At 37.3% G+C, this 13,506-nt stretch overlaps 1 protein-coding gene across 1 annotated transcript; it reads left to right on the top strand.

The window, feature by feature from the left end:
* Nucleotides 1-9,625: 9,625 nt before the first annotated feature.
* On the top strand, nt 9,626-12,584 carry LOC128512859 (intelectin-like). Its single transcript, XM_053486335.1, has 9 exons — nt 9,626-9,642; nt 10,589-10,685; nt 10,814-10,876; nt 10,983-11,114; nt 11,209-11,318; nt 11,414-11,572; nt 11,686-11,806; nt 12,036-12,139; nt 12,359-12,584. Exons 2-9 carry the CDS (start codon nt 10,622-10,624, stop codon nt 12,509-12,511), a joined length of 906 nt encoding a protein of 301 aa, XP_053342310.1. The 5' UTR covers nt 9,626-9,642; nt 10,589-10,621; the 3' UTR covers nt 12,512-12,584.
* Nucleotides 12,585-13,506: the final 922 nt, after the last annotated feature.

Consider the following 13,506-nt stretch of genomic DNA (forward strand, 5'->3'; position numbering starts at 1 on the left):
TATTCTTAGTCTGTCATTTTTCAATAAAACGACAGTCATCCTTTTTGTGAACATGGCTATGTAGATAACATGATGCACTGTAACTGAATGAGTTGCAGTATCTGTCTCTTGTGCAGGTTTACACGCTGTGCTCTTTGTTTATCCTATTAATGTTTGCTCAGGACCCAGAGGAGGGATTTAAACACAGTATATATTTAGGTCTATGTTAGGAAACATGTTAGGTTTTTAGAGACTGTATGTTGTTATTTGCGATCCTAAAAAAATAGATGTACTGCCTTATTGATCTGCTGATTAAACAGTTTGAACACCTATGGCCAGCACAGGGGAGCACAGGGAAGACAGGCCTCCAGAGTGACGCAAAGGGACAATGTTTGCCCTTTTGTGGTGTTTTCAGATTGTGTACACTTTGGTAATGTTGTCCTTTGTCAGGTTAGGTGGACACTATTGGTAGGTTTGCAGTTGTGCAATACTCTTTTTATTTTCCAATGATGAAGTAAACAGTGTTCCATGAGATGTTCAAAGTTTGGGATATTCTATTATATCCTAACCCTGCTTTAAAATTCTCCACAACTTTATCCCTGACCTGTCTTGTTGTTCACCATGCTTCATGATGCTGTTTATTCACTAATGTTCTCTAACAATCTTCTGAGGGTTTTACAGAACAGCTGTATTTATAGATTAATTTGTAGATTTAATTATACACACTGTAGAAAGACTCTAATTACTAATTAGTTGACTTCTGGAGGCAATATGTTCCCCTAGTTAGTAGGGCTGAATACAAATGCACACCATACTTTTCAGACTTTGTCAATATTGTCAAATAAATGTTTTCTAGAGCTGCGTAATAAATAGAAAAAAGACAAATACAACCTTATACTGTACATACATGCATCTCATTTCTGATTCGATTCACTTGCGTGTATTTCCCTGTGTTCAGATCACGCAACATTCACAAGTTCACTTATTTACTTGAAAACAATTCTGGATTGTTGTATCACTCGAGGTCACTGGTTGCACTTAAACAGTGGAAGACAAAACACTATTAAATTACCAATCAGGGGTCCGTTCTTCGTACGTCGCTTGACACATCCGGGATGAACTGACACATCTAAGATGAGATCGTCGTGCTAATTACGATCTGGCTAATTCGGTTCTTCGAGCACACCTGTTGTTGATGATTAGTATAGCTGGACTGAGTTGTCTAGGATTATTGCGCGCTCGTGCGTTGGTTTAAAAGGCGATATGATCGACAGTAGAAACACTGATCACAAGCCCTCTGTTTGGTTGATGAAATGGAAAAAGAGCGGCTCAACTTTTTTTTTGTAACACGTGTTATGCGCTGAAATGCCCCCCTGCCATGGATTGCCCCCCTACATAATCACTATCAAATATTATATTAGAACATAAATTCATAGGTTAATGGTTTACAAATTACAAAGTACATGAAAAATAAAATAAGCAATATGAAAATAAATATGTTGTATATGAAAAAAAGAAATATTAATATTTTTTCAAATAGAACATGTATACTTTTATATTGTTTATTTTATAATAAAATTAGTTTCGTCTAATTTACCAATATAAAATATTTATTTTTAATATATATAAATATTTATTTGAATATTTTTATGACAAACCCCTGAAAAATAAATGTGTTACAAAATAAACATTGTATTTGTATTAATGGTCTTGATGGCTGTCTCGTGCCTAGGGTTTATTATAATAGTAATATCATATTTGATAACAATAAACCTATGAATGAATGTTCATGTATTTGATAGCGATTATGTGTGTGTGTGTTTTGGGGGGGGGGGGGGGTAGTCCATGGCAGGGGGCATATACTTTTCTTTTTCCACGTGAGTCAGTCGTGCTCTTTAACCAATCATAACCCGCCAGGAGCGCAGGCTAAATCCTGTTTACATGAAATAAACCTGCTACCGAGCAGGTTCAAGCTTACGGATATGTTGCTATGACAACAAATGCAAGAAGCGCATCGAAGAACGAAACAATCCAAGATCAGGACAAATCCACAACAATTAAATCCAGCTAACTGAGTAAGCGACGTACGAAGACCGGACCCCAGGCCAGAGATTAGCAAATGATTAAGTTATACAACTCGATCACTTCTCATCGCCCTTCCTCATTTACGGCGTTCCACTGTTGCATGACGTATAACAAGGAGGTGGAGCTAAACATGCTAAGCAGTAATGCGGAGTTGGGGTAGTGTGCGAAACCGCGTAGGTATGATAGGGGTGTTAGCTTTTCTTCGGTTGTTGTGTTTATCATATCATCTGTCTTATTTTTATCAGCATAGGGTAAATGTCTCTCACACACAGACACACACATGCTAAAACACAACCTGCTGTCAGATCAGAGACCGGCATGTGCAGTTCTAATTGGGCTAGAACTCAACATACTAAATAATTAAACCTGCCGTGTTGATTCAAGGTGATACAGAGGAGTGTACTGGATGTGCTGAGACTGAGCAATAAACCCTTTGACAACAGTCAATTATACGCCGTAAACGATGCATTTAATAACAAACTACCCAACACTATTACATTTACCTTATATTTATTATTTTATTAACTATATAATAAAAATAATAATAATAATAATAATAATATTAACTAATACACATGATGAAGATCTGTAGTTGACTGAGTGTCCAAAATAGACACGAGCTATTTTTAGTTATTTGTATGTCTTATTGTTTATATTATATTTATGTTTAACAAATTTTACTTTATTTACATTAAAATTGGAAAAGGTGACTTTTATTTTATTACAAGAGAGTTGAACGTCCTGTGCAAACAACACTTTGTTTTCTTAAGTGCACTCAAGGTTTTTTGTTATAAGAGAATGAGAGAATAAGAGAATTTTGTCATTTGTCGTGAGAGAATCGTGATCTCAATCCCATGGAGAAAAAACCTGATTTACATTTCCTCAAGAATTGTGCAGCCCTAGTGTTTGAATTTTCTTTTCACTGTACAATTATATGACACTCTGTGTTGGTCTATCACATAAAATACATTATGTTTGTGTTTTGCAAAGCATTGTAATATTGTGACATTTCTTGCCATAAATAAAACAACATACCTGACACAATAAATTTCCTCAACATGTGAAGCAACAGTGTTTATATAAACTGTATTGTTTATTTATCTCTCTTTTGTTTGTGAGTTTGGTTGTTGCTTCGACTCTGGAAGTTAAGAATCACTTAGCAAACCATTCTTAACATGTTTTGGCTCAGAAATGTTTTTGGCAGCCAGGGGACAGACTGCTCTTACAACCTAGCTTGCTTACGCAGTCATAATAAAGAAAAATAGGAGTATGATTTCCACAACATTCTGCAAAATATCTAGTTCAGACAAAACAAAATGTAACTATTTAATTGACTAAATGATTGATCACTTTTTGAATGAATGAATGAATGTATTATAATTTATGATATGAACATTTTATGAGTTGCCTTCTTTTTTGTCAAAGTTTTCTTCCCAAAGCATAATGAAAAAAAAAACCTTACCGTATACAGCGCTCATCCATGTTTGTCTTTCACATTTTATCTTAAGTGAAAAAAAGTTCATTAAGCTGGATATAAACAAATGTATTTGTAAATGTTTCATATGAGCATTTACACAAGAAATTATTAATTCATTAAACTTCCATAAATTCTGAAAAAAAAGGTTTTTTACTTGTGCTACTCAAGTGTGTATATTTCCTGGATTGATTTCAGATTATAAAATTTGCATGGATTTTGACAGAATTTACGGATTTTCTGGGTTTTTTTTACAGCTTTTTTTTTTTTTTTTTAAGATTTTACAGCATTTCTTAGACATCCTTTTCCAGAGTAGTTTATCGAAGTGATTTGAAGCCCTTATCAAAAACACAGATATGAGTTTGTCGAAGGGGTACCTGCCCTGCACACCTCTCTCCACCTGAGTCCCCAGCCAGTGTATCAGTGCTCATGGGGTTAAAGGCCCCTTTTCATTGAGGCCCTGGGCTGGGATGCTAAGCCTCTCCGTTCAAAACGCACTCAAAATCTCCATCATTCCCTTGCTGGAGGTCCTACCTCATTTCTGTTCCCTTGTGCCCTGTGATACTGTAGGTTGGCACCTATCAAGACTCAATGACTAATGTTTTGTCTCTTTCAGCCAAATTCGTGGAGGTTATTGAATGTGGCTGTAGCCAGTGGTGATTTGCAGATTACCATTGGCGATTGTGCTGTTGGTAGGAAATTCTTTCTTTAGCTTGTCATAGGTTTTGACATCTACTGGTAGGGTGTACACGACATGTGGGGCCCCTAGGCCTCTGTCAATCTCCTGAGTTATTGCTGCTTGTGAAGATGCTGTATCAACTGATCCATATTGACTCGGAGCTCTGTGGTCATTCCTGCATTCTCCCTTCTTCACCAGGTTAGCAGGTCACTTTCTTGAGGCAGTGTCTCAGGGATAGTAAGTGCTCTTTAATTGACTAATTGTGGGAAAGAGAGAATTGTGCTAGTTCTCGGTGAGAGTGCAGTTGATGTCTGCTAGCTTGTGGTTGTGAGGTGGTTAATCTGGAATGAAGAGAGCAGCCGTGGTGAGAAGCCTTGAAACAGGAACTGAGGAACCCCTCCATTTCAGCCATGTGTCCATGTTTTTGTGGAAGATCTTTATTCAGCTTCTATACCTCTGTCTGGGGGCACAGGGGGGTGGCGGCCTGTAGCCTATCCCAGGAAACTCAGGTCACATCTGAGTCGAGGTGCCAACCTCAATCTCAGGGCACAAGTGAACACCCCTAGTGAAATGCATTTTGAAATGCCAGTCACCCTACATTTCCTGTTGTTGGACTGTGGGTGAAACCAGAGTACCTTTAGGAAACCTACAAAGCATGAGAAGCACATGAAAACTTTACTCACACGAGGGGAGGTGGGATTCCAAACCCCTGCCCTGGTGGTGTGAGGAAGCTGTGCTAAAAACTGAGTCTTTGTGTCCTCACGTTATTGAAGTTACATCTCATTAAATATTCAGTGGTATAGGCCTTTTATACTTTATCATAATATATATTATTTTCTATTTTCAAAAACTTTCAACATTTACCCTGGTAATTTATATCATGTTCTCAGTTTTTGTGTGCACTTGATCTTTTATGAAGCTTTGTGGGCATCATTATATGCAGGTGAGCTCTATTCGGGTAAAACTTTACACATCAGCAACATAATATTTTGTTTCTTCATATTAGAAAGTACAATTAATGATAACAAAAAGAAAAAAACAATTTGAGTTATCAAACTTAAGGATGGCAGTCAGATTTCACATGAATTTGTGCGAAACCACACAGTTTTATGTGCTATAATCCAATTCGAAAGGCAAGAATCATTTATTTTTCTCATCAAACTGAAGAAATATAATTTTGCTGCCTTCACCAGTTTTATCTGATTTTAATTTTTTTTTTTTTGCTTCACAGGTCAGAATATGCCTCCATAAAGCAGGGAGCATTTGTAAGGATATCTTTTCTCCTTCTGATTATTTCTGTGCTCATGTACATCATCTACTTCATTTTCCAAAAACAAACGATTATACCCCCTCCACATCCTAAGTGCCCTGACTGTAAAAGTAAGACGACACCTGTCCTGCCATGTGGTGTGCGAAATTTCCGCTTTCCATTTTACACGGTAATTGACACCTGAGGACCCTAGGAATCTAAGCAATTTAATCTAAGCATTTATTTAGGAATGTACAAACATGCCTTGGGATACAAAGTAAATTACCATCCACTGGCACATCTTACAAAGATAAGAAGTTTGTGTTAAAATATGTTAAAATTGTTATGACTCTATGGCATACAGAGTAACAGCCAAAATTGCAACCAGTTTTTTTATTTTTTTTTTAAGATACTTCCAGTGTACATATTCAAATTAAATGTACACATCTTCTTTTGACTTAACATTTATTCATAAGGGAAAAAAAGATAATTAAATATTAACTGAACACCAGAGGTGTCAAGTAATGAAGTACAAATACTTCGTTACCTTACTTAAGTAGAAATTTTGGGTATCTATACCTTACTGGAGTAATTATTTTTCAGCCGACTTTTTACTTCTACTCCTTACATTTTCATGCAATTATCTGTACTTTCTACTCCTTACATTTTAAAAATAGCCTTGTTACTCTTTTACTTCAGCTTGTCATTCAAAAAAAAACAAAAAAAAAAAAACATCCGGATAAATTGCGCTATCCGGATGGAGTGAATTTGATTGTGGTTGGATGAGAAGTATAAACATATAATTCCGACACCCTATTGGTTGGTACGCGATCCATCGCACCTGCACATGACGTCACGTCTCACACTTCAGATGATAAGGTTGAACAAACAAACTTTGATAAGGTTGTGATAAGTAGACGGAGATGTCCGTGATAGAGACTCAAGATTCGAGCGAAATGTCACAACCAAGCACCAGCGAGGAAGGGAACAGGAATGATATAATTTTTTTTTATTAATCACTAGGATTAATCATTCATTCTGACAGCACTAATGTTTATTGTAGACAACCATACAGGGGTAATTGTTACTAAGCTTGCCCTGGGTGCACTAATTTTCCTGTATGTTGCCCTCACAGATTCCTGCAGCTAAGCTTGGATGTACATTTACATTCCAATAAAGGTTACCGATGACACGCCTCTGAAGTTTGACTTTTTGCACCATTAAAATACTTATAGGCAACTAGTTATCATATCTTCTTCTCCATGAAACATGTTAATGCTCAGTAGTACACATATATGGTTCTTTAATGGATTTGCATTGTACTAAAATGCATTCTTTTTCAATTGCCATATACAGTATCCCAAATCACTATGGCTGTTAAAAAATACAACAAAACAACAACAACACATTTTTCTTTTTGTTTATGAGGTGTTAGTGCAGTATATAGGCCGGTGGCACAGCCTAAGCTTTTATCCTTAATGCTTTTTCCCCCTCGCGTTACTTTTACTTTTATACTTTAAGTAGTTTTGAAACCAGTACTTTTACACTTTTACTTGAGTAAAAAGCTTGAGTTGATACTTCAACTTCTAAAGAAGTCTTTTTAAACCCTAGTATCTATACTTCTACTCAAGTAATGAATGTGAATACTTTTGACACCACTGCTGAACAACAATTATCTTAATTTCTACATTCCATTCTAAACCTTTCTGCTAAACTGTTTAAAAATTATACAAATTATACAAAATTATACAAATAAGACCTCATTTGGAGAATATACGATAGTGTGAGGAAAATGTTTAATTTTATGCCAAGAATACAACTTTTTTTTTTTGTTTGGGGGAAAAAAGAATTATATGTATGAAGAAAGAACATCATGCGTATAAAGAAGGACCATTAAAATAGAAGTGTGACCAAATTTCTGATTTAGAGTGAACATGGTGCTCCATTCCTAGAAACATTTCTGGGGTATTATGCATCATTGGAGGAAATGTTAACGGGTTGAAGAACAGCCAAAATAGCAGCAGAAGGCCAATACCCTAACTTGAATTATATGGAAAATGATTGGAGGAATTATTTAAAATCAGATTCAATTCCAGACCACGTTAAGGCCTTTGTCTGGCAGTCAAAAGACATTATGTGTAAATTTAAAGTCAATATACTCACTGGGATTATATTAGTTTATTAGTAAAGCACTGGATTTTTTTTTTTTTTTCAGAAGAAGATATTTTGTATGTATTGTTACAAGTAATATGCATAATTTGTACAATGGGTGTTCAAGTCAGACTGGGACTTTTGATTGTGCAAAACATCAGAACATAGTTATGAGAGAACAAACAGAATACATTAATTATTCTATATAATCTGCTTCACCTGTTTCACTAATTCATTTATCCCAGCACTTCGCTAGTGGATGGATACCATGAAGGTAGAAAGTTATCCTAGTACATTAAAGCCATGATCAGACTGTCTGCTTATATGTGTGTGCATGATGGTGTGTGTGTATCTCATTTACTCAGAAAATAAGAATATTGTGGATTTTGTTTTTTGTAATTTCATTCAAAAAGTGAAACATTCCAGGTTCATTACACATTCAGTAAAATATGAAGCCTTTTTCATGTTTTGATTTTGATGATCATGGCTTACATCTCATGAAAGTCAAAAATCCAGCGTCTTAAATAGTTGAACAAGTCAAGTATTCAGGACACAGTAAGCTGTAGAGTTCATGTGTTCCAGGTTCTAATGGCCCACAGTGCACTTAATTAAACTCTCCTAAACAATCTTTCACTGAATTAAAACTGGCTTTATGGGATTGATCCACAGGAAGTGCAGCTACAGAATCCAGGTATAAGATTGTTGTGGACGAATCAGCATTTACTTTGTGATACAGAAACAGGTGCTAACAGGAGTTTGGCCGATAGTGCCAAAAAATGTGTCATTTGTGCTCTTGATAACATAAAGAGAGCAGTCAAAATGGGAACATCAGATAAAGTCAGATTTATCTGATGAAGAGAATCATCCTTAAATGTAGGAACATAACGCACGTAGAGAAGCAGAGAAGTTTGTGTAAAATATAAAATGTAACGGCTGAGAGAACGAAATCACCTCCCTCCTGCTAATCGTCTTAGTTAATATGACTCATGAGTTATAGACTCTGATTAGTCCTAATTGATCTGGTATACAGAGTCAGACAAAATATGTACACACACTTCAAGGAAAGAAAATACTATGATGTATATTATATTAATATCATATTAATAATATAATCATATTGTCATTATAATGATGTCATATATACAGCACCCTCCACAATTATTGGCACCCCTGGTTAAGATGTGTTCTTAGGCTTCTAATAAATTCATTTTTCATTTAAACAATATAGAACCACAATACAAAAAAGAAGAGAAAATTCCATCCAGGATTGTCAGTCGGGTTGGGGTCTGTGGACTGAGATGGCCATGAGAGGAGCTTGATTTTGTGTCTGCTATACCATTTTTCTGTAGATTTCTCCCCACGTTTTGGGTCATTATCCTGCTCCTCCAGCGTACTGCCCTGTTCGCTATTTAAAGAGTCGGCATCGTTGCCTCAATCCAACCACAGAAAAGGAGCTTTATTAGAGCTTAATTAATTAATAAGACACACACATAAACACTGTTATTAGTTACAGTTTAGATATGTCCTCTGTGTCTTTTTACTGTACGTTCAGGGGTCTTGTTATCTGGTGCCTACAGGTGGTTTTATCTCGCGGGAACAAGTGATTTCTCTGTTCAGGTTTAAAGGCATGCCAGGCTTTTGCATGAAAACTACAGAGGTCAATATTACACTTACATCAACACTGATGTAAAGTCAGTAAAGGCCTTCATTGCTTTATTTCATTTGCTTTGTGGTTAAAGTGAGCTGTGTGCACACAAGATAATAACTTCTTCCAATAAGACAAAGAAAGAACAAAAAATAAATGTTCCCGTGACGTCATTCGTGTGGAATTTAATTGCAGACTCACGTTTGAAAAAAAGTAAAACGCCACCTGTTGATTTTTTTAAGGCATACAGAAAGTTCCAGACGATTGTGACGACTTGCAACATTGTACATCCTGTCATCAGCCGGGATTATAAACCAGGACACAGTGCGGACTTCATTCTGAGCTCGTCTCTTCTAGAACATTCTGTCATCGTATCCCTGGTACAGCGCTTTTAACAATTGGCATTGTTCCAAAGCAGCTTTACACAATCAAAAAAATTATTTAAGTTTGTATGAAATGTGAATTTGTATGAATCAAAATGGTCAGTTTGTCCCTGGTGAGCAAGCCGAGGGTGACAGTGGCAAGGAAAAACTCCCTGAGATGGTAATAGGAAGAAACCTTGAGAGGAACCAGACTCAACAGGGAACCCATCCTCATCTGGGTGATAACAGAGAGCAGGAAATGATCTGCATTTATACAGCGTGTTAGGAGGCTGGAAGTTCAGTATAACAGGAGATGTGGAGAAGTTCTTTTGGAGTCCAGTTCATTATTGGAGGCTCAGGTAGACTGTAGGAAACTCCAGTCCTAAACTATCGAACTGTCAAGTCCCCAGAGAAAGAGTTGCCAACACCAGTCGAGGCCAGAACCATTTTCTAGGTAGAGAGAATCATCCCCAGACACCAGACGCATCCCAGAGAGACACACGGGGCATCCATGTGACGAGATCTTCAGCCAGAAGCGGGGCACCAGGATGGGTCAGACAGGTCCGGAGGGCAGAGGGAGTCTGGATCACTGGCAGCTCAGGAACGACATGTGTAGCTCGACAGAGAGAGAGAGAAAGAGTGAAAGGGGGAGACAGGAGGAGAGAGGAAAGAGAAAGAGGGGGGAAAGAGAAGAAGAGGAGAGATGGCAGTTAGGTATGGTCACAGTCACACAATGTATAATGTGAATGTATATTAACTGTAGAGTGCAAGCAGAGACTCCGGCAGGACTAACTATGACAGCATAACTAAAAGGGAGAGCCAGAAGGAAACACGGACATGAGGGGGACCTGAGATGTAAAGCAAACAATCACCTTACCGTCAACAAACGTATTGCCTAATTAATAAGCATTGTTCTATAAAACTGTAATTTAAAGTGATATTTTCTGTTATTTTCTGTTTTTAGAGGAGCTGTCAGTTCATAGCTAACGTAACAGAGATGCCAATCTGGATCACCCTGCTTATGGCTTTTGGGGTTAGGGACCTCTCTCTGTCTGTTAGAGGTACTTATTTCACTCCCTCTTTCACTGAGTAACACATTCCATACTTGTTCTGTTATAATGTGAAAGCATTTATAGATAAAGGAATGTATGACACACACAGTGGTGTAACCCCACATTTATTTTTGCAGGAATTAATTTTCCTTTTCCAAAAAGCTGCAAAGAGATCAAGGAAGTATATAATATGGCACAAGGTATGTGTTTAAACACCACACGGAACAATATTCCATGTAAAAAGCATCGTAGCATCGAGTGTAGATTTTGAAAGGGAACAAGATGTAAATATTCTGTGTTTTGCAGACGGTGTCTATTACCTGAGCACGCCAGACGGAATCATGTATCCGGTGTACTGTGACATGACGACTGACGGAGGCGGATGGACTCTGGTGGCCAGCGTTCACGAGAATGACATTAAAGGGAAATGCACCAAGGGTCTGTGATCTAACTTCATGTTTATATTTATAATAAAATACAGCTGATCTTAACTTCATCTAATCCTTATCTAATATCACTGTAACACTACAAGGCGACGTCTGGTCAAGTGAAACAGGTGGCGACAGTCCAGATGGAGGCAAAGCCTGGAGTAACTTTGTCACATTCGGCACCGCAGAAGCTGCAACCAGCGACGACTACAAGGTCCGAATCACAACAAACCAGCACACAAACCTAAACAACTAAAAAATACATCATAGACGTCTTCTTCATCTTTATCTCTGTACTTTCTCCCACAGAATCCTGGGTATTACGCCATCAGAGCGGAGAACGTGGCGGTGTGGCATGTTCCTAATGATACGCCGATGGATCAGTGGGAAAAAGCGGCGTTCCTCCGGTACCACACTGAGACCGGATTCCTCCTCGACTATGGAGAAAACCTCTACAATCTCTTCAATGTGAGTCACTTAATGTAAACCTTGTAAGCTGCCTTGTAATGTTAAAATGACACTTAAACAACATTGATGTACAAGGTTGTGTATAGTTACAATATTATCACTTCTGGTTTCAGCGACTCCCGTTGAAGGAAATCAATGGTTTCTGCTCGAATAACTATGGCCCCTCTGTTCCTGTAACGTACGACACGGGGAACGCTACATTCACCCAGGAGCTGTACGGACCCGGCGCCAGAGGTCTGTATGGAAACTAAACATAAGAAACACACAGTGGAAACAGATTCCTTAATCTCAGTCCTTTGGCTAATGTTAGGCTGTTAGGATCAGACTGAGGATGTGATGGTGCTACATTATATATATATTTTTTTATAAGTCCTCTGCATAAAACACACACAAGTCATTATTCATTATTTTTAGAATTTTAATGATGTAAAATAAATAAATATATCTTACTTTGTCTCTCCAGACTACACTGAACCCGGATACATCGCGTTCCGAGCCATTAACTGGGCCGGGAGCCCAACTGCGATCTGCTCAGGGGTCAAACCGAAAGACTGCGTCTCGTCATTCGTGAGTATGAAATCTGTTCTGTTCACACAGAGATTAAACCTGAATTTACATCAGGAGACTGCTGTTTATTAGACTTTTAATAGAAGTTCATTAGACAACAGAAATGTGAATAAGCTGCCGACTCACCATCTCACATCCAGTATAAGAGTCAAGCTGAGAGGTGAAGCTTGAGAATTAATGAGCTGCTCTGTGTCTGTGTGTGTGTGTGTGTGTAAATAGTTCTGTATTGGAGGACGTGGCCGTATTTCAGGCTTCACTTCAACTGAGTGCGGTGACTTTGGTGCTTTAGCCCAGGACGCTAACCGCAAAAATCCTGAGTGGAGAGTCAGTGCGCAGATGATGGAGGCGGCGGTGCTCATCTTCTACCGCTGAGAGAACATTCCAGAACAAACAGCACATATTCACACATCACTATACATGCATTATTACTGGACAGTGTGTGTGTGTGTGTCAGAGGACAGCAAGTTTATAATCAGTGTGTGTCCTCAATCCTGATTTTTATGACACAATAAAGTTATGAGCATTCTCTTGTGTCAGTGTATGGTTCATTTAAACAATGATTTAACTGCCAAAAGTTTTTGGGGTCTTTCCCACACTGTCAAAAATCTTATGTGCTATCTACTTTTAAAAATATGGTAACGTTCCTGGTTAAACTCTTAGTCGTGGCTCTGCTGAGATAGATGAGATAAAGTTTAGGACTTTTTTATGATAATTTAGCATTCTTTTTTTTTTGCAGAAATTTTTATTGTTTCAAAACATTAAGAAAAAAATGTGTTACATACAGTATATACTGTATTAGTAAATATTAGAGCCATAGGAATATATACACACATGCAGAAATAAATTAATAATAATACTAATTTTAAAAGAATAATAATCTTATAAAATACAACAAGACTGATAGTTCAACAGGTATAAATTCCAATGAAAGTGAAAAATATATTAAAATAAGTCTTAACCGTTAAACCATGTGTGAAGCTTGTGGTGATATAACTGCTGAGCAATGTCAAGCCTGGATTCATTATGCCAGGAGATTTTTCCCACGGTGGCTGAACAACGAAAACATCCACTGTGATGTTGATGAAAATTTATGGCCCAATGTTTATGACCGGCTTGATTAATTATGTAAAAGTGATGTATACATATATATATAATTATTATTTTTTTTGTCTAAACATAAGTGTAATATTTGCTGTGTAAAGTTTTACAGTTCAGTTACACTCATTCATCACCAAGGACAATTTGAAACGCTTACCTTGTATTATTTGCTCCTGAAAGTTGAAAAAGATCTTACTGTTTTGTTTGGGTGATTAAAGCAAATGTTCTCAAAATATATCACAATGATTGTGTTCTGAAACAATGATTAA

This window comes from Clarias gariepinus, chromosome 2, assembly GCF_024256425.1.
Source record: "Clarias gariepinus isolate MV-2021 ecotype Netherlands chromosome 2, CGAR_prim_01v2, whole genome shotgun sequence".
In the NCBI taxonomy this organism is placed as follows: domain Eukaryota; kingdom Metazoa; phylum Chordata; class Actinopteri; order Siluriformes; family Clariidae; genus Clarias; species Clarias gariepinus.

What these genes read in the sequence shown, in the direction of transcription:
- LOC128512859 (XM_053486335.1), top strand. Translation starts at nt 10,622, where the DNA reads ATGCCAATCTGGATCACCCTGCTTATGGCTTTTGGGGTTAGGGACCTC. An exon ending in CCTCTCTCTGTCTGTTAGAG is followed by an intron (nt 10,686 to 10,813) that starts GTACTTATTTCA and finishes TTATTTTTGCAG; the next exon opens with GAATTAATTTTCCTTTTCCA. An exon ending in AAGACTGCGTCTCGTCATTC is followed by an intron (nt 12,140 to 12,358) that starts GTGAGTATGAAA and finishes GTGTGTAAATAG; the next exon opens with TTCTGTATTGGAGGACGTGG.